General features: G+C 37.2%; 1 protein-coding gene across 5 annotated transcripts in view; it reads left to right on the top strand.

Annotated features, from left to right (window-relative positions):
* The window catches only part of LOC105490223 (cyclin dependent kinase 8), a 150,136-nt gene that overhangs the window by 69,639 nt on the left and 57,177 nt on the right, over positions 1 to 23,320 (top strand). For all 5 annotated transcript variants that reach the window (XM_011755636.3, XM_011755635.3, XM_024795532.2 and 2 more), the window contains exons 2-3: positions 10,633 to 10,708; positions 22,052 to 22,162. In XM_011755636.3, the coding sequence (XP_011753938.1) occupies positions 10,633 to 10,708; positions 22,052 to 22,162 (187 nt within the window). The remainder of the gene's footprint in view (positions 1 to 10,632; positions 10,709 to 22,051; positions 22,163 to 23,320) is intronic.

Here is a 23,320-nt window from a genome sequence, read left to right as displayed (position 1 = left end):
TTTGCCTTTTTTCAATTTAAAGTACATGACCATTGAAGAGATATTCATTAATATTTTATTTGCATATAATTGATTTATAGAGCCCAAATTTCTCTTGTGATTTACCAAATGAATTAATGTAGCAATAAGAATTTTTATAATTTTGAATTAAATAACATTGTAGGAATGTTGACCAAATCTAATTATTTCTATTATCCTTCCTTTTTTAAGGTAAAGGAATAAATCTTTGTGTTACCTCATGGCCATTCCAGAAAATTTAAAGATGTTTTAGGTGTAAAATACGTTTTATTACTTTGTTATTCTGAATTTGGAACCTAAGTCTAGGAAAGTTTTAAATGATACAGTTGGTAACCTGAGTCATGAATATCCAAGGTAAGAAATAGTTCTAGGCAGTTTTTCAAAATAAAACAAGAACAGTCAGGTGCGGTGGCTCATGCCTGTAATCCTGGAACTTTGGGAGGCCGAGGCAGGTGGATCGCCTGAGGTCAGGAGTTCGAGACCAGCCTGGACAACATGGTTAAACCCTGTCTCTACTAAAAATACAAAAATTAGCTGGGCGTGGTGGTGGGTGCCTGTAATCCCAGCTATACGGGAGGCTGAGGCAGGAAAATCGCTTGAATCCGGGAGGTGAAGGTTGCAGTGAGCCAAGATTGTGCCACTGCACTCCAGCCAGGGTGACAGAGCCAGACTTTGTCTCAAACAAAAATAAAAAGGAAGAAAATAAAGCAAGAACAATAATTGTTAGGACCTTTAATTGTTTTCAATAATGAAATTTTATTAAAAATGATTTAAAATACGGCTAAGGCCCAAGAATGTATATTTAAGAGCCCTTTTTTTTTTTTTTTTTTTTTAACTTTTGCTTTCTTTCCCTAGTTGGAAATACTATGGTCATTAAAAATACCAAAGATACCACACCAAAGCAACTTAGGCTGTTCATTTAACATCTCGAAAGCATTTGAACCAAACTGGTTTATTATGTTGCACAGCCACTAAGATTTTATGTCATAGTCCAGCATTCTCACTGACTTTTCCCCCTTAAATAATCGTTATACCTCAGCATGCAATGGCAGTTGTTTATGATCTTACACCTTATCACATATTTAAGATAATTAAATCTTAGACCTACACATTAGCCTTTAGGTAATTCATAGTTCTTGCTATATAACTAAACACAGTGATTATGATTATTTCAGCTGTTTTGTTTTCCTTAAAGCATGTCTTTTTCCATGAAAGAAGTAGTGTACTGCTTTATAATCTGGTGCAAGCTCTGTGATCTGGTTGACTATTCCAGAATATTTTTCTGTCATTGCAACTGAAAATTTAACTCTTCAGAACAGGCTCCTACACAGAGCTTAAACCCTAAACCACATTTGTTGACAATGTAATCAGTATATAATGATTTTATATAATGCAGAGCTAGTCTAGAACTTCTAGCTTGCAAAACTCATTTTGAGAGGACCAAAGGTCTCCTGATTCCTGATCCCTTTCTAAGTAATTTGTTACCCATCCCCACTGGAAGCTTGTAAAATGTAAAATGTACTGTTTGTCTCCCCTTTTCTGAAATATGTAGATATTGTATCTTGGGGTAGGCCTATTTCATTTATTTTTGATGGGAATTTGGTAGACCCTTCCAGTTTTGGAAATTATGTCTTCCAATTTGGAAGTTTTCTTAAATTGCTTGAACTGCTCCTCCAATTTTCCTATTTTTCTTTTGCCCCTCTCGCACTTTGTCTCTTGCTGTTCTGTTTTAGGATATCTCCTCTACTTTGTCTTCCATTCAGCCATTTCTACTTCTAGCAGTATCTTGTAATCTCAATTCTCTGCCATTGCATGATTTTGCTATGTAAGTCTAATTGGTTCTTGGCTTTCTTCACTGTCAACTTCTGATTTTGTTTTCTTGAATCCTCTTAATCAGCTACTTTTTGTCCATTTGCTTTCTAGTTTCCACATTTTTATGCTATCTTTGATCTCAGTTTTTATCCTTATTGTCCTTATGTCTTTTAAAAATTCCCTTTATCATAATTTAAGTAGAGTTTTAGGAAGCAGTGTAGTTTGATTTGTGTGCTCCATACTCTCTTTTACCAAAACACTGCTCAGTTTTTTAACCAATCCTTTGCGGCCATTTTATATTTTCATCCTACTCCTCCCATCTCTTAAAGGTGAATTTTCATCATGTTCCTCTTATTTTTGGTTTTCTCACACAACACATTTTCCCTCAGCTTTATTTTTTTAATATAATATTTTCTTCTTAACTTGTTTTGGACACTCTACACACCTCTTTTAAGACAGACGGCATAAAATATCCCGCATCTTAGTTGCCTATTTCTGTTTTTGTTTTTTTTTGAGACAGAGTTTTGTTCTTGTCGCCCAGGCTGGAGTACAGTGGCAGGATCTCGGCTCACTGCAACCTCTGCCTCCCAGGTTCAGGCAATTCTCCTGCCTCAGCCTCCCAAGTAGCTGGGATTACAGGCGCCCACCACCACGCCTGGCTAATTTTTTGTATTTTTAGTAAAGACGGGGTTTCACCACATTGGGCAGGCTGGTCTCAACCTCCTGACCTCAGGTGATCTGCCCGCCTCGGCCTCCCAAGGGCTGGGATTACAAGCCTGAGCCACCGCGCCCGGCCACCTATTTATAAAATCTCATCTGTCCTCAGGGCTGTTACCGGTAGCCATTTATTTTGTGGCATGTTTAGTGATATTAAACTCCTTGCTGCTAGTCTTTACTATTCTCTGAGCATGGAGACCTTTTCCGTGCTTCTACAGTTTTGTATATACTGTTTCCACTTCCTGGGATGTCTTATGTAACTACTGATTTATTTCCCCAGGGCCTCTCTCTCTTCCTGACAAACTTTTTAAGTCTTTTTGTGTGTGTGCATGCCCAAATTTATGAGTTACATGAGAACATTTGTTACATGTATATAATATGTTGTGATCAAATCAGGGAATTCAGGATGTCTATCATCCAACTGCAGTACATTTTTGTTAATTGTAGTCATCCCACTCTGCTGTCAAATGTTCAATTTATTCCATTTATTTATTTTTTGTATGAGACAGAGTCTCTGTCGCCTAGGCTGGAGTGCAGTGGCACAATCTCAGCTTACTGCAACCTCCGTCTCCTGGGTTCAAGTGATCCTTCCACTTCAGCCTCCCTAGTAGCTGGGACTACAGCTGCGCACCACCGTGCGTGACTAATTTTGTATTTTTAGTGGAGGCGGGGTTTCACCATGTTGGCCAGGCTGGTCTCAAACTCCTGACCTCAAGTGATCTGCCTTCCTTTTCCTCCCCAAGTGCTGGGATTACAGGCGTGAGCTACCACACCGGCTGAATTTATTCCTTTTATCTTACTGTATGTTTATACCCTTTAACCACTTTTCATTCACCCTTTTGCCTCCTACTTATCTTCCCAGTCTCTTATCTATTTTTTCACTCTTCTTTCACGTGTTCAATTTTCTTTTTTTTTTAACTGCCACAGGTTAAGTGAGAACAATATTTGTCTTTTTGCATCTGGCTTATTTCACTTAAGCTATTTCCGCCATGTTGACCTCCAGTTTCATCCATGTTGCTGCAAATGGCATGATTTCCTTCTTTTTTGTGTGTGGTTGAATAGTATTCTGTAGTGTGTATATACCACATATTCTTTATCCAATCATCTGTTGATGGACACTTAGGTTTATGTCTATCTTTGCTATTGTGAATAGTGCTGCCATAAGCATGTGAGTGCAGGTATCATTTTGATATATTGGTTTCTTTTTGTTTTAGTGGATACCCAGTAGTGGGATTGCTGGATTGAATGGTATTTCCATTTTTAGCTTTTTGAGAAATTGCCCTGCTGTTTTCTGTAGTGGCTGTGCTCGTTTACGTTCCCAGCCACCATGTGTAAGAGTTCCCTTTCTCTGTGTCCACACCAGCATCTGTTATCTTGTGTCTTTTTAATGAACGCCATCCTCACCGGCATAAGATGGTATCTCCTTGTGGTTTTGATTTGCATTTCTCTGATGATTGGTGATATTGAGCTTTTTTTCATATACCTGTTGGCTCTTTGTATGTCTTCTTTTGAAACATATCTATTCATGTCCTTTGCCCACTTTTTAATGGGATTATTTGGTTTTCTCCTGTTGGGTTGTTTGAGTTCCTTTTATATTCTGGGTATTAGTCCCCTTAGATGAATAGTTTTCAGATATTTTCTTCCATTCAACAGGTTGTCTGTCTTCACTATGCTATTTCTTTTGCTGTGCAGAAGCTTTTTGGTGTAATAAAGTCTCATTGTCTGTTTTTGGTTTTGTCGCCTGTGCTTTTGAGGTCTTAGTCATAAATTCTTTACCTGGATCTTCTGCATGTGGCTCTCTAGTTCTCCCAGCATCATTTATTAAAGAGGGTGTCCTTTTCCTTGTTACAAGTTTTTGTCAGCTCTATCAAAGATAAGGTGGCTGTAAATATGTAGCTTTATTGCTGAGCTCTTCATTCTGCTCCATTGGGCTACTTATCTGTGTTTGTACCAATACCATGCTGTTTTGGTTATAGCCTTGTAACGTGTTTCGAAGTCAGGTAACGTGATGCCTCCAGCTATGTTCTTTTTGTTCAGGATTGCTCTTGACTATTGGGGCTCTTTTTTGGTTCCATACAAATTTTAGGATTATTTCTTCTGACTCTGTGAAGCATGACAGTGGTATTTTGATAGGGATTGCATTAAATCTGTAGATTTGGGCAGTATGGTCATTTTAACAATATTGATTCTTCTGATCCATGGGCCTGGGATGTTTTTCCTTTCGTTTATGTCATCTTTAATTTCTTTTAACAGTGTTTTGTAGTCATTCTCATAGAGATTTCCATCTCCCTAGTTAAATTTACTCCTAGGTATTTTAATTTTTTTTCTAGCTTTTTAGGTGAGATTGACTTCTTGATTTCTTTCTTGGTTGGATCATTTTTGGTATATAGAAACAATACTGACTTTTATACGTTGATTTTGTAACCTGCAACTTTACTGAATTTATTTGCCAAATCTAAGAGTTGTTTTTGGTGGAGTCTTTAGTTTTTTTTTTTAATACAAGATCATTTGGGAGGCTGAGGTGGGCGGATCACTTGAGGTCAGGAGTTTGAGACCAGCCTGACCGACATGTGAAACCCTGTCTCTACTAAAAATACAAAAATTAGCCAGGCATGACCATGTGTGCCTGTAATCCCAGCTACTCAGGAGGCTGAGGCAGGACAATCACTTAAACCCAGGAGGCAGAGGCTGCAGTGAGCTGAGATCATGCCATTGCACTCGAGCCTGGGTGACAGAGCAAGACTCCATATAATACATATATATATATGTATATATATAACCACATCATCAGCAAAGAGAGACTGTTTGACTGCTTTTGAATTTTGAGGCCTTTTATTTCTTTCTCCTGTCTGATCACTCTACCCCGGACTTACAGTGCTGTGTTGAATAAGAGTGGCGAAAGTGAGCATCCTCATCTTCTTCCATTTCCTGGAGGAAAGGTTTTCAACTTTTCCTCATTCATATGATGTTAGCTGTGGGTTTGTCATATATGACCTGTATTATTTTGAGCTATATTCCTTCTATGCCTAGTTTGTTAAGTATTTTTATCAAATTTCTTAAGTCTTCAGAATCTAGTTTAAATAGACTTTCTGAAGCCTTCTCTTATCCAGCTTCAAACTTTGAACATACATTGCGTTGTCTCCTCTTTCTCTAGTGCTTAGAACACTATTCAGGTTGAGCACCTGTCATCCAAAAATCAGAAATCCAAAATGCTACGCAATCTGAAACTTTCTGAGCACTGGCCTGATGCCACAAGTGGAAAATTCCACATCTGATTTCATGTGACAGGGTGTAGTCAAATGCAGGTGTGTAACACACCATTGATTCAGTGTCCTCAGGGGAGAAAAGGTATTCTGGTGATGCTACTGTGCTGCTTAGGATTACCCTGAACACATTTTTTTCACAATATTAATTATATGCCGCCTTCTTTTTTTTTTTTGAGGCACAGTGTCGCTCTCGTTCCCCAGGCTGGAGCGCAGTGGCGCGATCCTGGCTCACTGCAACCTCCACCTCCCAGGTTCAAGCAATTCTTCTGCCTCAGCTTCCTGAGTAGCTGGGATTGCAGGCGTCCGCTACCACACCTGGCTAGTTTTCATATTTTTAGTACAGACGGGGTTTCCCTATGTTGTCCAGGCTGGCCTTGAACTCCTGACCTCAGGTGATCTGCCTGCCTTGGCCTCCCAAAGTGCTGGGATTACAGGTGTGAGCCACCGTGCCCGGCTGATACGGTGTATTTTTTTTACTATCAAGTACTTAAGTGTAAGAAAATAGTTACTAGTAGCATATACATTCAGAGTCATGAATGATGGTGATGCCAAACAACCGCAGATGGTTCCCAGGAGTGGCAGAGATAGTGGCACTTCTGCTTCCTGATGGTTCAGTGTACACAAACTTTGTTTTATGCACAAAACTATTTTAAATGTTATATAAAATTACCTTCAGGCAATGTGTATATGGTGTATATGAAACATAAAATGAATCCTGTGTTTAACTTGGATCTCATTCCCAAGATATCTCATCATATATGGGCAAATATTCCACAGTCTCCTGAAAATTGGAATTTCGAAACACTTCTCATCCCATGCGTTGCAGATGAGGGATACTCAGTCTGTATCATAACCATTCATTTAATCTACTTCCCTTGGATCATTACTGACACTAGTGAACAAATCTTTTTCATCTCCTTTGTGTCTTTTACTAAAAAAATGTGTGGATGGAGAGAGAAATTTGCCATGTAAACCACATGGCACTATTATATCATGTTGTAATTATTAGGTGATTTTCAAGAGGAGGTTGCCTTTTTTATAATCAAATATCATTTATAATTTATTTGGTATTATTTTTCTTCACTGCATATTTCTTTCTAATAATCTACTTTTATAAAGTAAAAAACATGTAATTACTTGGAGTAGGGGAGAAGACTGATTGAATATGAGAATTTTTTTAGTTCACAGAGAAGAAATTGTCATATACCACCTTGGGCATTTTTAAACAAGAGAAAGTGGTGGATATTAAGGAGGTGAATGGGTAAATCTTTAGTTTAAATTATTTTCTTTCCTACCACTCTCTTTCTTAGTAGGGGGTTCGATTCTAGGATGTAATTCTTAAACAGTAGATATAATAGAATGTGTTATGCCCTTGGATTGACCATCTGGTTAAATCAATAACCCTGCCCATGAAAGTGTCTAATAGACTATTCTGATTCCAGTTTTGTTTTATTTTATGTCCTTAACTACTTCTTTCTCTCAGAAACCGTTCAGACAGTGAACGTTAAGTACAGATCCTCTCAATGTCTTTTTTTTTTTTTTTTTTTTTTTTTTTTTTTTTTTTTTGAGACGGAGTCTCACGCTGTTGCCCAGGCTGGAGTGCAGTGGCGCGATCTCGGCTCACTGCAAGCTCCGCCTCCTCGGTTCACGCCATTCTCCTGCCTCAGCCTCCTGAGTAGCTAGGACTACAGGCGCCCGCCACCGCGCCCGGCTAATTTTTTTGTATTTTTAGTAGAGACGGGGTTTCACTGTGGTCTCGATCTCCTGACCTTGTGATCCGCCCGCCTCAGGCCTCCCAAAGTGCTGGGATTACAGGCTTGAGCCACCGCGCCCAGCCTTTTTCAATGTCTTTTTCATAAAATGAGTACCAATGATGCTTTACTATATATGCTGTAAAACTGATGGTTATAAAACAAATTTTTTTCCAGAAAAATAATGTTGTAATTGTGATTTCTTTTCCCAAGTAAGGATTTGGTATAAAATATGTTGTAAAAACAAAGATAAAGCAATGTTACATTTTAGTAATAATTTAAAATAACAAAGTATTAAATTGACTTAAATTAATTGATTTTATAAAGGCTTAATTTGTTCACTTAAACTATCTCGCTACTGAAGTCTCCAGTCCTATCACCTCTGCCCTTCATATACTAAAAGTATATGACCTCATTGCCATAGTATCAAAATGGGAACTCCCCCAGCTTTTTGCCTCTGAACCAACTTCTTTCCATCTGTATTCGTTCCTTTATCTGTCATTTCTTCCTATTACGATGGAATAGATGTTTCTCCTTCAAGCCAGAGAGCAAAGACCCTGAAAGCTTGTTCTCTGGATTTTTTTTCTCCTCTCCTGTATTATCAGCTCTTTTTCTCTGGGTTCTTTCTGTCAGTGCTTATCATACTCAAGTGTCTTCCATCTTAAGAAATAATAACTCTTTAACCTTGTGTATTACTACAGCACCTGCCTTGTTTTTCGCTTTCAAAGAATTGCTTACATATGTTGTCTTCGTTTACGTATGTCTCGTTCACCCCTCAGCCTTCTGCAATATAGACCCTGCAACCACATTGCTGCAACTATTTTTGCCTACTCCACTATCCATTGTTGACTTAAGTGTTGCTAAATTCGGTAGATACTTTTCAATTCTTAACTTACTAGACCTATACTATTTGCTATTCTGCCCATTTAGAAAATCTTTTTCTTGGCAGTCCTTCTCTTTGCTCTCATTGAACCTGCTCCTATGGCTTCGATCACTGCATCATGCTGATTCCAGTAAATCTGTATCTTCAGCTTGCTCTTGAGCTTTAGTGTTTATTCCGCTTGCCAGCAGCTATGCCCACTTAGATGTCTCACTGGTCCCCAAAACTCACAGAATGGAGCTATCACCAACCTGTTCCCTCAAAGCTTTTTCTCCTGCCTGGTTTTTTATTTCAGTGAATAATGCTGTCATTGCTTTGTTGCCTGTGGAAGAAATCATTGTCTTTAACTTCTTCCTTACCCACAATAGTCAATCATAAAGGACCCTACTTCTTATCTGTCTGTTCTCTATAGTAACCACCATTCTGCAATAGCCATCATCATCTCTCATTGAATAATTTTAATACTAATTACTTGTAACTGTTCTCTCTGCCTCCTGTCCTTATTTACTCCCACTAAGCATTCACAAGGCAGCTGAAGATACATTTTTCCAGATAAAATATAATTGATATTCTGTTGCTTAATAACAACAACAAAAAACCTTTAAAGGAGCCCTTCTTGTTGTTCTTGGCATGAAAAGACTTTTGTGTTGTGGTTCCTGATTTTATCCCCAGCCTCATCTCCAGTTGTATACAGTATCCAGCCTCCCTCAATTGCTTTTTCTCTTGCCTCATGTGACTGCCCCTCTCTTACCTCACACACACACACACACATATTATCAAGTGATCAAAGTGTGATCCTGGAACCCCTGGGTATCTATGATATCCTTTCAGAGGGTCTGTAAGGTCAACACTATTTTTGTAATAATACTATGATATTATTTGCTTTTTCATTCTCATTCTAATGAATGCCTAGTGGATTTCTTTCAGAGATGATCCAACATGTGATGATGCTATTCCATTGCTCTGGTGGCTGGTGGATATAAACTTATGTAGTTTTAAAAGTTCCCATTTTAAAGTTTGTATAGGGTATATATTGATAGATATAATAAACCAAAGCTCGTCAGGGTCCACAGTAATTTTCAAGAGAATAAAGGGATTCTGGGACCAAAAGGTTTGAGAACAGCCATTTAGGCCTCAGATGACATTTTCTCTGAGGAGTGTTTTTTTGTTTGATTTTGTTTTTGTTTTTGTTTTTTTGGGAGACGGAGTCTCGCTCTGTCACCCACGCTGGAGTGCAGTGGTGCGATCTCGGCTCACTGCAAGCTCCACCTCCCGGGTTCATGCCATTCTCCTGCGCCAGCCTCCTGAGTAGCTGGGACTACAGGCACCCGCCACCACGCCTGGCTATTTTTTTTGTACTTTTAATAGAGAAAAGGTTTCATCATGTTAGCTAGGATGATCTCGATCTCCTGACCTCGTGATCCGCCTGCCTCGGCTTCCCAAAGTCCTGGGATTACAGGTGTGAGCCACCGCACCTGGCCTCTGAGGAGTCTTTGCTTGGGTCCTCCACCAAGTCCCCTTTGAGTAATCTTTTCTGTTGCACTTGCCATATCATAGCACTTATCATATTGTATTATGATGGGTTACTTATCTTTTTAAGCCAGTAGACACAGAAAACGCTCTAAAAGAAGGAACCTGTTGTATCCTCAGTACCTAGCACAGTTCTGGGTACGTAGTAAGTGTTCAGTAAACACATGTTGTACAAGTGTCTTTGAAAGTCTTTGGAGATGACCTAAATTATTTATTATCAAATATGATTGACATGTTTTAAATTGTAACCATTGTGTGCCTTAGGGACACATTCATTTCTTAAGTTTTCTGACCCATTAATATCTGAATAGGTTTTAGAAAGCAGGTTTTATTTTATATGTGTGTGTTATATTCATATATTAGAGCAGAAGGAATCTATTAGTGGAAGTCAGAAGGTCTATATCTCAATCTGTGTCTTCCACAAGTAACTGTGGAGCCTTGGAAAAGTCTTTTTATTCCTTTGAAGCTAACTTCCCTCATCAAATAATGGGACTGGACTAGGTTGTCTAAAAAGTTTTTCCTTGTACTACATTGTATGATTATATTGAATGATGTCAAATGTATATTGAACGTGATCTATATTTATTTATATTTTACTTTATAAAAATGCACATAAATATAGATTTATCTATATATTAAAATAACTTTGTTTTTACAGGAAGGATGATAAAGACTATGCTTTAAAACAAATAGAAGGAACTGGGATCTCTATGTCGGCATGTAGAGAAATAGCAGTAAGTGAAGTTTTTTTATCATTATTATCAACTGACTTATGAGTACCAACTATGTAAGGCTCTGTATTGTATTTGTCATATTAATTGCAAATTAGTGAATATTTTTTATATCAACTATAGGAAAATATATTAAGGAGAAGTAAAGGGAACATGTAGTTCTGTCTATGTAAACTCTTTATTTGGGGTAAAGTAAATTTCAGTTGTTTATATAAATACATACTTTCCCAATAGCTGTCACTGATAGTAAGGGGTCCAGTTATTTCATTGAGAGCAGTAAAAGTGGCATGTTAGTCCATATAAAATTAATATTTTTATTTTAATAGAATGAAACTTAAGTCATTAGTTATGTCAAATTAAAATGAGGTTGTATTATTTGCTTTTCATTGCTTGTATCTGTTCATTTGAGTATGTAAATATTCATGCCCTTTTATTTTGGAAGCATAGTTTTCCATATTGTGATTAGAATCTCATTTTTATTCCAAAGGGAAGTAGTCGTTGGGTTAATGCGTTAATAATTATCCATACATTTAAACTGAGCATTACTTTTTGAGATTTTACTTCAGTTTTTACTGTTGTAAAACTGTGGGTCCAAATGTGTCTTTTCTGGCTTTACACGGAATATTCTAGAATATATATTATAATCTTTGCTTTTGTTGCTCTCAGCCCTTCTATTATATTTACCCATAATAGTCTGTTATGACCTGGAAATGTTAAACAATTTTGCAAGTTTACTAGATTCTGTACCAATGAGTCTTCAACTCAAGTAGGTGAAAATAATTTACACTATGTTGAGGAAAAAGACTCATAAATCTAAGAACAGCTTGTCAAGTACTGTGATAGAATTATATGAGAATGGAGAAGGGTGTACATCTAAACTAAAGTAGAAAATCAGGGAAAGTTCCAGGTTTGGGAACGCATGTAACAATTACCTTCATGAGGGAAGAATCGGGGTGAGATGGAGGATATTGTTAACCGAAGGTAGACCATGCTGGAAGATGTAGTTATTTTAATTGATACATTTTTTATACTTTTCGATCTTGAGACCAGGTATCTGTGTGTTAACTGTCAGTTATTCAACATCTATTCTGTATATACTCGTCAGTTTTAAAGAGTTAAAAGCCATTGAACTATGGTCAGTGGTGTTAGAAGTCAGGATGTTGATACCCTTGGAGGGAATATAGAGCTTCAGGGTGCTAGTAATGTTCTTTGATCTTGCTCTGGGTCTAGTTACACGGGTTATATATGTGACAGTTCATTGAGCTGTGTACTTATTGTTCACATGCTTTTCTCTTGTTTATTAGTCTTTAACAAAATGTTTTTTATTAAAAAAACACAAAACTCAGTTCAGAAACAGATATTATCTTTGCATATATCATGATAACTATAAATGCACTTAAATACAGAAAGAAGTATGAAAGCCTACTTTTAATGTACTTGATCATGGTTCTTCAATTTAAGATGAGCAGAAATGTTTAATTTTTATGAAGTTCTTACTTACTAATTTTTCCTTTTATGGCTATTTTCTGTATGTGACTGAAGAAATATTTACCCACTGATTGTGAAAATATTTCCCAATATTTTCTTCTAAAAGCTTTATAGTTTTAAAATTTCTAGTTTATGATATACTCAATTAATTTTTGTTTGTGGTATGATACAGAGTTTGAATTCCCCCTCCTATGTGAATGTACAGTTGTAGCATCATTTTTGGAAAACATCCTTTGCCATAGAATTCCTTTGGCACCTTTGCAAAAAGAGAAAGTATACATTTGGACTCTGTTTCGTTCCATTGTTCTCCAGCCTTATACCAATAGATTACTCTACCTTTCTAGCAAGACTTGAAGCCAGGTGGTATAAGGCCACCAGCTTTATTCTTTGTCAGAATTGTTTGGGGTATTTTAGGTTCTTTAGCATTATCATATAAATTTTTACATCTGCTAATTAGTTGGGTTTTTTTTCAATGCTTGTTGAGGTTATAATTTGGATCAATTCAAAGAATAATAGTATTGAGACTTTCAAGCCAGCAGAAAGATATGCTTTCCATTTTATTTATTATTTATTTATTTACTTTAAAAAATATATATGGTGTAGTGTATATCCTGAGACATTTCTAAATTCACTGGTAGGTTTTTGGTGATTCTTTGGGATTTTTTCTACATAATCATGTCATTTATGAATGCTTTTACTTTTTTTGAATTGTATGTCATTTATGAATACTTTTACTTTTTTCCCTATTTCTGCTTTTGTTTCTTTTTTTTCTCTTACTGAATTGGTTAGGCCATCTCACACAATGTTGAATAGAGGTGAGAGCAGGTGTCTTTGATTTACTCCCAACTGTGAGGAAAATGTTTCCACTTTCACTGTTCAGTATAATGATAGCTGCACGTTTTTCATAGGTGTTATTAATCAAGTTTAGGAAGTTGTATTGCTAGTTTCCTAAGAATTTTTTTCATAAATGATATTGAATTTTATCAAATGCTTTTTTCTACATGGATAAAAACAACCATATAATTCTTCTCTTATTCTGTTAATTTGGTACAAAATATTTTGTTTTCTTTGTGAAATTTTCCTTTTATCTATGAGTTATTTAGAATTATATTGCTTAATTTTTAAACATGTGAGGTATTTCTAGATAACTTACTGTTACTGATCTAATTTATTTTCCTTGTCGTCAGAGAAAAGAGACCTTGTATTTTAGAGATACATACTGAAATATTTATAGGTAAAATGATACAATAACTGGAATTTACTTCAACATAATCCAGGGTTGGCTGGGAGAGGTGGATATTAGTATAAGTAAATTAAGTTTGGCTGTGAGTGGCTGATGGTACATAGGGGTTTGTTTTAATATTCTGTTTTATTTAGTTTGGAAATTTGTATAACAAAAAGTTAAGAATGAAATAATTCCCATTGTTTCTGGCAAGTTTTTATCAGGCCTTCCTCTTTCCATTTTTTAATTCTTCCTCGAAAAAGTCCTGTGTCCCCAGCATTCACCTCCATTAACTCTCTATGATTATACCTGGTTTGTTTCTTTAATATAACACTCATTACAAATGTAATTATGAGGGGATTCTTTTTATCTATGTGCCTGATTACTTACTTTGTTATCTGTTCCCCCAACCCTCTAGACTGCAACGCATTTCTTCCTCAGCGTGTGCTAGGTGTGCTGTATAGTCCTTGCTCTGTAAGTAAGTGTAGAAGGGAGGGGAAGAGGAAGGAACTCTGAGAATTTCTTCTAAAAACAAAGAGCATTGCATATCTTCATTTTTATTTTTTTGTAAGTGGTTTGTCTTATACGTTATCAAAATTTCCTATGAGCTGTAATTCCATTAGTGTAGGCATTTTTCAAACTGCACATGGGGGGATCATCAGTATTCCACAAGGCTGCCTTATAGTTGCGATGGGGAAGCAGAGGTAAAGCTCTGGACTTTACTTTTCTACTCACCTCTACTTTAACCTAAGCATACTTCAGTTTTTTTTTCTTTTTTGAGACAGAGTCTTGCTCTGTGGCCCTGGCTGGAGTGCAACGGCACGATCTCGACTCACTGCAACCTCCACCTCCCAGGTTCAAGTGATTGTCCTGCCTCAGTCTCCTGAGTAGCTGGGATTACAGGTGCACGCCATCACGCCCAGCTAATGTTTATATTTTTAGTAGAGACGGGGTTTCACCGTGTTGATCAGGCTGGTTTCAAACTCCTGACCTTGTAATCCACACACTTTGGCCTCCCAAAGTTCTGGGGTTACAGGCATGAGCCACCGTGCCTGACCAAGCATACCTCAGTTTTTATCAATTTGCAAGAATTTGGTTGAAAAAGGCTTCACAGGTTTAACTATATTTAAATAATTTTGGAATTGTTTTCCTTATTTTTTTTTAACAGTGATTTCAAGTCAACTGTCACCATACTCATGTTATAAATTTAGAATTTATTTTTATCTTTGCTATATTATGAAATTTTAATGTTAGAATGCAATATAGTTTTGTGAATATTAGGCTTTTTAAACCCATTTTCTCACCATTGTGATATTTATTGAGAAGACACAGTTTGAAGTATTAATTTATTTTTTATATATTTATACTGTAGAAGTTCAAATTAAATGTGATATTGTATTTAAATTTATGGTGAATTACGTAGTCAAAACGGTAATCTTACAACTCAGAAAATAAGTTTTTTTTTTCTCCTAGCAGAATTGGGAAAACATAGATGGTTTCTGTGATGGAAACTGTTATATGAGTATTTTTAAACCTTTTGTTGTCTTTTTTTTTTTTTTTTTTTTTTTTGAGACGGAGTCTCGCTCTGTCACCAGGCTGGAGTGCAGTGGCGCAATCTCGGCTCACTGCAACCTCTGCTTCCTGGGTTCAAGCGATTCTTCTGCCTCAGCCTCCCAAGTAGCTGGGACTACAGGCACCCGCCACCATACCCAGCTAATTTTTGTATTTTTAGTAGAGACGGAGTTTCACCTTGTTGGCCACGGTGGTCTCTTGACCTCATGATCCGCCCACCTTAGCCTCCCAAAGTGCTGGGATTACAGGTGGGAGCCACCGTGCCTGGCTGTTTTCAAAATATTTTAACACAAAATCTTTGAAAAGGCAAAAAATAACTTCTACAGTATTAAAAACTAGTATCTACATGCTCTGGGCTCCAAATAGGGTCATGTAGTGCTGAAGTTCTTTTCGTCACCAGGGAAAGCCTGCATACTCTGTCAGCATCAGAGCATCAAACACACAGGAATGCATGAGGAGTAACAACCTCGCTAGACTCCTTGGGCTCCTACCCTGGCTCTGCCACTTTACTAGCTTGTAGGACCCAAAACAAGTTATTTGATTTCTTTGTGTTTCAGTTTCCCCATTTGTAAAATGGGACAGTGCCTGGCATGTAGTAGGAATTAAGTAAATATTAGCCTTGCTAAGTGCAGCACAGCTCCCAGGTCTTTTGGAATTTCTTCAGTATAAATATTTACTTCAAGGTAATTGTCCACTGAGACAGTTCCATCACCAATCCTCAGTGGCTATTCTCTTTTAATCCCAAAGTGACCTGTCTCCTAACGTGTCTCCCTAAAAACAGCAACAACAACAAAACACCACCACCAACAAAGATGTTTTACTTACTCAGTAGTGATAGTTACTTACTGTACTGGTTTGCTTTATTTGCCCTAACAAAATGCTACAGGCTGGGTGGCTTAAACAGCAGTTTGTTTTCTTATAGTTGCGGAGGCTAGGAGCCTAATATCGAGGTGCTGTCAGGGTTAGTTTCCTCTGAGGCCTCTTGCTTTGGCTTGCAGATAGCCGCCTCCTTCCTGTCTCATCAGATGATCATTTCAGAGGCGCTCCTGGTGTCTCTCTGTAAGTCCTCCTCTCTTCCTGGGAGGACGCCAGTCAGATTCGATTAGGGCCCACTCTGAAGACCGCATTTTAACCTCATTAGTTCTTAAGAGGCCTTATCTCCAAATACAGTCATGTGTCACTTAATTAGCAGGATATGCTCTGAAAAAATGCGTCATTAGACAATTTCATTGTTCTGCCATCACAGAGTGTACTTACACTAGCCCAGATGGTAGAACCTAAACACACCAGGCTACACACCTATACAGCATGTTGCTATACCGAATACTATAGGCAACTGTAACACAATGCTAAATATTTGTATATCTGAGCATATTAAATAGAAAAGGTATGGTAAATATATGGAATAAACATAGAAAAGGTACAGTAAAAATACGGAATAAATGATTTTTTTAAAATGGCTGTTCTGCCTATGGAGTAGCCATTCTTTATTCCTTTACTCTCTTAATAGACTTTATGGACTCACCCCAAATTCTTTCTTGTTCAAGCCTGCCCCCTCCCCAAAACAAAGATAAAAAATGGTACACCTGTATGTACAGGGCTCTTAGCATGAATGGGGCTTGCAGGTCTGGACCTTGCTCAGGGCGTCAGTGAGTAGTGAGTGAATGTGAAGGCCTAGGACGTTAGTGTACACTACTGTAGACTATAAGCACTGTACACTTAGGCTACATGCAGGCTACATTCAGTTTATAAAACATATTTTACTTTCTTCAATGAACCTTAGTTTACTGTAACTTTTTTACATTATGAACTTTTTTACTATTGTAAAAACACTTAAAATACACATTGTACACCTGTACAAAAATATTTTTATTCTTATTCTATAAGCTTTTTTCTATTTTTAAAAATTGTTTTTTACTTTTTCAGCTTTTAGGTTCGGGGGCACATGTGTAGGTTTGTTACATGGGTAAATTGCATGTGACTGAGGTTTGGTGTGTGAATGATCTCATCACCCAGATACAGAGCATAGTTACCTGATAGTTTTTCACCCCTTCCCTTCACCTCACCCTCCCTCCTCTAGTAGTTCCCAGTATCTCTTGTTGCCATCTTTATGTCCATGTTTATCCAATGTTTAGCACCTACTTTTGAGTGAGAACATGTGGTATTTGGTTTTCTGTTCCTGTGTTAATTTATTTAGGGTAATGGCCTCCAGCTGCATCCATGTTGCTGCAAAAGACATTTTATTCTTTTTAATGGCTGTGTAGCATTCCATGGTGTATATGTACCACATTTTCTTTGTTCAGTCCACTGTTGCTGGGCATCTAGGTTGACTTCATGCTACTGTGAATAGTGCTGCAATGAACATACAAATGCGTGTTTCTTTTTGTAAACTAAGACACATTTTTATTAGCCTAGGTCTACACAGGTTTAGGATCATGAATATCATTGTCTTCCACCTCCACATTTTATCCCACTAGAAAGTCTTCAGGGAGGCCAGGCATGGTGGCTTATGCCTGTAATCACAACATTTTTGGGAGGCCAGGGTGGACATACAGATCACTGGAGGCCAGGAGTTCAAGACTAGCCTAGCCAACGTGGCAAAACCTTGTTTCTACCAAAAAAAATACAAAAATTAGCTGGGTGTGGTGGTGCATGCCTGTCGTCCCAGCTGCCTGGGAGGCTGAAACATGAGAATTGCTTGAATCTGGGAGATGGAGGTTGCAGTGAGCCAAAATCATGCCACTGCACTTCAGCCTGGGCACTATGAGACTCTGTCTCAAAAAAAAATTCATTGGGGCAAAACGCACATAGAGCTGCCTCTCCTAGGATAACAGTACCTTTCAGACTACCTCCTGAAGGATCTGCCTGAGGATGTTTTACAGTTAACTTAAAAAAATAAGTCGAGGGGGTACACTCTAAAATAATGATAAAAAGCGTAATGTAATAAAAACATAGCCAGTTATAGAGGCATTTATTATCAAACATTGTGTGCTGCATATAATGATATTTGCTAGACTTGTCTGATACTGGCAGCGTGATACATGTATGTATACCAGCATCACCACACACACGTGAGTAATGCACATTGTGTTACAACATTATGAAGGTTGTGTGTCACTAGGTGATAGGAATTTTTCAACTGCATTATAATCTTATATATGCTGTCTGTTACTGACTGTGACATCATCATGCAGCATGTGACTGTACAGTCACATTCCAAGGTACTGGGGTTAGGGCTTCAGCATAGGAATTTTGGGGGAACACAATTCAGTCCATAACACTGTTACTCACTAGTCTGGCAGCAGTTCCTTACTCAGGATGAAGTCTTTACTCTCAGAGATTTGTCGTCTGGTTAATCAGATAGATGAATTTTTTTAAACTGATATTTAATGAAGTAGATTGGCTTTTATTTTTTTATACTGAGGTGGAGCCTCACTCTGTCATCCAGGCTAGAGTGCCTTGGTGTGATCTCAGCTCACTGCAACCTCCACCTCCCAGGCTCAAGCGATTCTCCTGCCTCACCCTCCCAAGTAGCTGGGATTACAGGTGTGTGCCACCACGCCCAACAGATTTTTTCTATTTTTAGTAGAGATGGGGTTTCACCATGTTGGCCAGGCTGGTCTTGAATCCCTGACCTCAGTGATCTACCTGCCTCTGCCTCCCAAATGTTGGGATTACAGGCGTGAGCCACCGTGCCTGGCCACTAATTTTTATATTTTTAGTAAAATTTGGTAAATTTTAGTAAAACAAAGTAGATTGGTTTTATAAAGAAAGCAGGGATATTAGTTCATAGATCAGAAGCCAAAGAGTGGGTTGTGTGTCCTTCTTTAGTTGTACATTTTGTTAATTTACACAATCATTTATTCATGTGTTTATCAAATAGTTAATAAGGGCCTCTGCAGTACCAGGCATTATGCTAGGAGCTGGCCATGCAGCCATGAGAATAAATACGTAGTGCCTGCCATTGTCAAGTTCGCCACCTGGTATATATTTAAGACATTTATGTCTCTGGATTATAAAGACACATAATCCAGACATAATCCATTCCTCTAGGATGTTAGCTCTTGGGAGGTATTGCTATTAGACCGTAGTAGTTACAAGTACTGGCTTTGTGTTTTAAAAGTTAATTTATTAATTGCTGATTCTACCACTTCCTAGGAATGTAACCTTGAGCAAATTATTTATCCTCCTGAAACCCCTGTTTTCTCATTTGTAAAATAGGGGTTATATAAATATTTCATAGGGCTAATTCATGATTAAATGAGATAATACATGTCACATGCCTAGTACCATACTTGGCATCTGGGAGAAGTGCTTAAGCAAATTGTTGCTGCAGTTTTTTGAATACAGGAGTGAAATGAAACCTTTCATTGGAGGTAAAATTCAGGAGACACTAAGAATAACTTTATATGTAGGTTTCTAATAATTGTGGAGATCTTTTGCCAACGCTTTGGAATGTGTTGGTTTTTTATAATTTACACCCTGCCAATTACTAGAAAGAATTTGAAATAGCTATCTAGCTTAAGAGTGTGTTCCAATTTTGAGATAATAGAAAAACAGTGAACTAGAATTAAGACTACTTTAGCACGAGCTTTGGCTCTTTGAGCCAGCTGGGAGATCCAGGATTACCACAAAGTCTAGACTTTCCCTGTCAGATTATTTGTGTTGTTTATTAATTAGGGAATGGTCAATTTTAGATACTAGCGTTTAGGTTTCTGAGGATTGGTATATAATTGCTAAAGTCTTATAAGTTTGAAAATTATATTCTAAAAGCAGAAATAATATAACCTGAACTTAATCTTGCTTCTGAATAAAATAATTATCACACCAGGGAATAATCTTTAATATGTGACTGAATATTTAATTGATTTATAGTCTTTGCTGAAGTTCATTTCAAAGCCCCCAATATAGTGTTTAACTTCACATTTACATTGATTCTTATTTTTGTGGCAGTGTTCTCAGAAAAAGCACTGAAGTTACACATTTTGAGATCGTGATTTTCTCACCTAGCTGTCCAGTATTTGAAGCACATTTGGAAGGCGCTGTTGAAACACGTTTTAACTGATAAAGACGGTATCGGGCTTCATGAGGGGCTTTTTGTTGTTGTTTTCGTGTTTGCTTGGCAGGGTTAGGGGTACTTTTTGACTGGATGGATTGTTAGGCCACTTTGGTTATCATAAGATAAGAAGATAAAATATTTTAAGTAAAATAACATCCTTTTATGAGATGAGAAAGCACAAACTCATGAAAATATGCTCTCCTTGGATACTTCTCTCTGTTTAAGTTCTTTGTTATTTTATGAAAAGTTACAAAATTTTAATCAACTTTACTATGTAATTTAAATGCCTGAAATTAGGTACTGTATCTCACAGGGTTGCAGAACTTAATTTTCATATGATAATTGGTGTTAATGAATGTTGCATCTTCTAATGTTGCAAATACTTTGATATTTTCTAAAAAGGATTATGAACTACAGATTTGTTTCAAGTTCAATTGTTATGTGATGTCAAAGCCTAGACAACTTGCAGAATGGGAGAAAGTTTTATAAATCATATTTAATAAGGGGTTAGTATCTAGACTACGTAAAGAACTCCTACAACTCAGCAGCAACAACAAAACAACCTGATTCAAAAATGGGCAAAAGACTTATTAAATAGATGTTTCTCCAAAGACGATCTACAAATGGTCAGTAAGCACATGAAAAGATGTTCAACACCATTATTGACTAGGGAAATGCACACCAAAACCACAGTGAGATACTGCTTCATACTCATTAGGATATATGTTAATTTTTAAGGAAAAAAGGGGGGAAATAACCAGTGTTGGTGAGGATATGAAGAAATTGGAACGCTCGTGCATTGCAGATGGGAATGTAAAATGGTACAGCTGCAAGTTTGGTGGTTTCTCAAAAAGTTAAACACAGAGCAATCATTTGATCCAGGATTTCCACTCTTGGGTTTATGGTCAAAACATTGAAAGCAGGGAGTTTCAACAGATAGTATGTACTGATGTTCATAGCAGCATTAACCACAACAACCAGAGGTGAAAACAACCCATGGACATCGACAGATGAATGGATAAACGCAATGTGATATATATATATAGATATGCATAGAGTGGAATGTGTTTATCCATAAAAGAATGCAACAGGCTAAGTGAAATAAGCCTGGCATGAAAGGATACGTATTGTGTGGTTCCACTTACATGCAATATCTAGATTAGGAAGATTCTTAGGGACAGATAGTAGAGTAGAGGTTACCAGGGCCTTGGGGAAAAAGGCAGTGGGGTTATTGTGTGATGCGTGGGTCAGCACCAGGACTGTTAGGAATTGGACCGCACAGCAGGAGGTGAGCCACAGGCAAGCAAGCATGACCACCTGAGCTCTGCCTCCTGTCAGATTAGCAGCGGCATTAGATTCTCATAGGAGCTTGAACCCTGTTGTGAACTGCGCATGTGAAGGATCTAGGTTGCGTGCTCCTTCTGAGACTCTAATGCCTAATGAATGATCTGAGGGGAAACGGTTTCATCTTGAAACTATCCACCATCCGCCCCTTCCCCCAGCCCCCGCCCTGCACCTCCACCCCATTATCCGTGGAAAATTTGTCTTCCATAAAACTCATTTCTGATGCCAAAAAGGTTGGGGACCGCTGGTTTAATGGATTCGGAGTTTCTGTTTGGGATGACAAAAAAAATTCTAAAATGGTAGTGGTGATGATCGCAGAACATTGTGAGTATACTTATAGGATGCCATGAATTGTACACTTACAAATGATTAAAGTGGTCATTTTTATGTTATATATATTTTACCACAATCAAAAAGTTAAAATAACCAACCAAACAACAACAAAATAGATTTACTCAGATATACCTGTTCAGTGTCTTTTCCTCACAGATATTTTCTCATTTGTTACTGAAGTATCTGTCTCAAAATTGTGTGGGTGCTTATTAGATTTTTAAGATTGATTACCCGTGGGTGTGTATTGCCTTTGAATTACAAATGGTGTAGGGGTTTTTAGCATTATTTTTGTGACAGAAATTGTTAATGGATCTCCTTTGTTTTGCAGTTACTTCGAGAGCTTAAGCATCCAAACGTCATTTCTCTTCAAAAGGTGTTTCTGTCTCATGCTGATAGGAAGGTGTGGCTTCTGTTTGACTATGCTGAACATGACCTCTGGGTAAGGTGAATTGCTGGCAGACATGAGCAAACAGTTAGGGATTGTTAAGAGTAACTAAAACCAATTAGGTGTTCCCCTTATTATGAGACTTACGTTCTTAAAATAAAAGTGACCTCATGGAGTGTGGTTGGTGGCATTACCAAGGCTAGAGTATTTATTTGACTTTGTATTATTGCTTTTCAATATTGTCACTTTGATCTTTTAACAGATACTAAAGAAAACAATAGAATCTCAAGAGTGTTAAACAGCTATTCAATATTGCTTCATACAGTTTTTTGATGAAATGAAAAGTAACTGTAGTATCTATAAAATTTTGCTCTAAAATAGAAAAGTAGCATATTTCTTTTTATTCCGTCATATAAAGGGAATATAAAATGAGAAGGTGGTATCCTCATGTAGGAGGACGAATATGCTATCTTTGGAGAGATCTAATAGTTCTACCATTATTTATCGTATAGCATTAGGCAAGTCTTTTAATGGCTTTGAAGCTGTAATTTACCCCATCTGTAAAATGTAATACTTTCTTTCCTTTTTTAACAACGTTTTTCTGAGGAACAATCTTGTAGTTGAAAAGTTTTATTAATGAAATATACAAATGTAGGAAACTATTATTAATTATTAACTATTCACAATTGAATTTAATATCCTAATGCTTATTTTCATTGACAGTAATTCAATATAGTATAGTCATGCACCATATAATGTTACGGTCAACTAGGGACTGCATATATGATAGTGGTCTCGTAAGATTATAGTACCATATTATGACTGTACCTTTTCTATGTTTACATCTGTTTAGCTAACACACTTAATTACTATTGTGTCACAATTGCCTTCCTTATTCAGTACAGTAACGTGCAGGTTTGTAGCCTAGGAGCAGTAGGCTATACCATATAGCTTGGGTTTGTGGTAAAGTCTATCATCTAGGTTTATGTAAGTACACTCTGTGATGTTTACACAACTGCAAAATTGCCTAAGACACATTTTTCAGAATGTATCCCCTCATTAAGTAGTGCATGACTGCATTGTACTTACTTGAATTGGGCATAATCTTGCATTGGAGGAATTCTTTGTGGATGAGAGCTCTATTAAAAAATGAGATTGGTGTGAAAATAAATTTTAATATCTCTTGAGACTTTTAGTTATTCTTTGTTTTGT

Source organism: Macaca nemestrina, chromosome 16, assembly GCF_043159975.1.
Source record: "Macaca nemestrina isolate mMacNem1 chromosome 16, mMacNem.hap1, whole genome shotgun sequence".
NCBI classification, from domain to species: Eukaryota; Metazoa; Chordata; class Mammalia; order Primates; family Cercopithecidae; genus Macaca; species Macaca nemestrina.
The sequence above is the reverse complement of the archived record's forward strand: the minus strand, read 5'-3'. Positions and strand labels throughout refer to the sequence as shown.